Raw genomic sequence first — 2,149 nt, forward strand, 5'->3', positions numbered from 1 at the left:
GCTATAATAATAATAATAAATAAATAAAATACAGTGGTATGATTAAGTTTCAGTTACCAATGGGATTCTTTGTGTTATTTTCTGAAAGGCAGGTATCTTAAACTCCAGCTCTGGCTCTTCTTTCTTAGAAATGGCAATCACTTCAATATGAAAGACCCTAACATCATGAGGTGATGTCAGTACAACATGACACATGTAACAGCCATCTTTATGACAGATAAACTGGATAGGAAGGACCGAAGAGGTCTTCCTACTAAAGACTGGGATTGAGATTCCACCCTGTACAGTAAAGTGCTCAGAGTTATCACACGAAATATCAAAGTGGATCTCGTCTGCTCCATGAGGCAAAGAGTTCCTATGTGTCTTTATGGCAGTCTCAAGATTAAGAGCCTTCATTGCATTATAGAGCGAGGCATAGCCAAACGATCCTGTCAGGTGTTGTCTCTCTCTCTCGTCTTTGGGTATATCCCATTCCCCCAGTCTATACACTGCTCTCTCAAAGTCCTCATTCCTAGTGGGTATGTTAATGACTTCGCTCAGTGACTCTCCTACTGGCCCTCTTATGTAGACTGTCCTTGTGTCCTTATCGTAGAGTGTTGATGGTAACAGGAATGGTGGTAGGGTCATTGAAGCTAATGGTAGGCTGACAGTTGTAGAGACAAGAAAGACAGTGTCTCCATATTGTGTATTGCTCAATATGATAGCACAATCTCTAGGGACTTTCCTCAATGGTATGTACTCCAACTCAATCCTGGGCCTATTCTCTTGCTCTGTCTGCTCCAGTCGATTGTGTGAGGGACCTATTGCAATTGTTGTCTGTTTGGTGTGGAATAGTTTGATGGAGTCAGTTGATCTATTGGTCAGTGATGAAGGGCAGATGATAGTCTCTGTGACTGTTGATTTAGCTTTACCATCCATCCTATAAAACAATGACAATACATTAATGATGATCATAGTTTTACACAGTACATGTACAAAGTGCTCATTACTTGTTTGCTTTGAGTTTCATTCTCTTTTCCGAGAGCTTCTCTCCTTCCACTAGCTTTACATGAAAGAGAGTAGACTCAGTGACATGAGGAATAACAATAGGAACTGATAGACTAGTAACCTGATAGAGTGGAACTTCATGGACTAGCACACTCTAAATAATAAGAATTATAAATGAACATTAATGCATGTATAATGTACATGTACATGTATATGTACCTTAGGGTACACAGTGTTAACTTGTCTGATTAGTTTGAAAGAGAGAGGGTATCCTTGTCTCCCTCCACCTCCCTTTGGTATCAATAGTAAAGTCCCTTCACACTCAGTTAGATACTGAGCCTTGAATGATACTGGAACTGACACTGAACTTTTAGGAGGAACCTACACAATAAGGCAAGGACATAAATATGTACATGTATGTTATGTGTACATGTGCATTTGATTTAATAGCTGTATTCATGCAGACTCACAGATATAAAATCATCTTTTCCCTTGACAGTAAAGCATCCAATTGAACTAACATTCCCTAGTATGAGAGTGCGATAGAGTAGCTCCCTGTGGCTAGTGTTTTCTACTGTTATCTGTTATAAAGACAGAATATAATGAATAATAGGATCAATAATTATAAGGACTTACTTGTTTAGTAATGCAAGTGTGAAGAGATCCCTGTAGCTTAATGGAGGAAGCTGGAACATAATGAGGAAGGATGTGAAAAAGATGACTACAAAACAATATCAGCATCATTGGATTGGGGGCAGAGAAATCACTGGCCTAAAGAAATAAAAGATATACATTAGCTAACAAGAAAAAAACATCAATATTAATTTATTAAACATCATAGAATCAGTCAGTGTAGCTGTAGTAGTACTAATGTTAATGTAGAGTGTACCTGGATGTCATAATTGATACCAATCCTTTGTATAGCTTGCACCAATAATGATGAATTATGTGAGACTTGTTCAGGAGTCAATGGCTCGGGATAAAGCCCATTGAGATCAGTATCAAACTAATGATAGAGTATTAATGTTAATAATAATGATGATTATAATATGAATGGTTCATCCTACCAGTGATGGTACATAAGCTACTAGCAAACAAGCTATGACAATACAATCCATTAGATCAACGTCAAATGTTTGTATTGTGCGTGACACAATATCTG

General features: G+C 37.8%; 1 protein-coding gene across 1 annotated transcript; it reads right to left on the reverse strand.

The window, feature by feature from the left end:
• Positions 1–31: 31 nt before the first annotated feature.
• LOC109591662 (cilia- and flagella-associated protein 47-like) lies at positions 32–2,140 on the reverse strand. Its single transcript, XM_020007347.1, has 7 exons — positions 2,055–2,140; positions 1,877–1,993; positions 1,624–1,758; positions 1,458–1,568; positions 1,207–1,368; positions 990–1,141; positions 32–919 (listed from the first exon to the last, which is right to left on the reverse strand). The coding sequence occupies exons 1-7, from the start codon at positions 2,103–2,105 to the stop codon at positions 43–45; spliced, it is 1,605 nt and encodes a 534-aa protein (XP_019862906.1). The 5' UTR covers positions 2,106–2,140; the 3' UTR covers positions 32–42.
• Positions 2,141–2,149: the final 9 nt, after the last annotated feature.

This window comes from Amphimedon queenslandica, unplaced genomic scaffold (assembly GCF_000090795.2).
Source record: "Amphimedon queenslandica unplaced genomic scaffold, v1.1 AMPQUscaffold_7570_Cont20480, whole genome shotgun sequence".
NCBI lineage: Eukaryota > Metazoa > Porifera > Demospongiae > Haplosclerida > Niphatidae > Amphimedon > Amphimedon queenslandica.

Coding starts and splice junctions, on each gene's coding strand:
- LOC109591662 (XM_020007347.1), bottom strand. CDS start 2,105: ATGGATTGTATTGTCATAGCTTGTTTGCTAGTAGCTTATGTACCATCA. Junction 1,994..2,054: donor TAGCTTATGTACCATCACTG/GTAGGATGAACC, acceptor CTCTATCATTAG/TTTGATACTGATCTCAATGG. Junction 1,569..1,623: donor ACACTTGCATTACTAAACAA/GTAAGTCCTTAT, acceptor TCTTTATAACAG/ATAACAGTAGAAAACACTAG.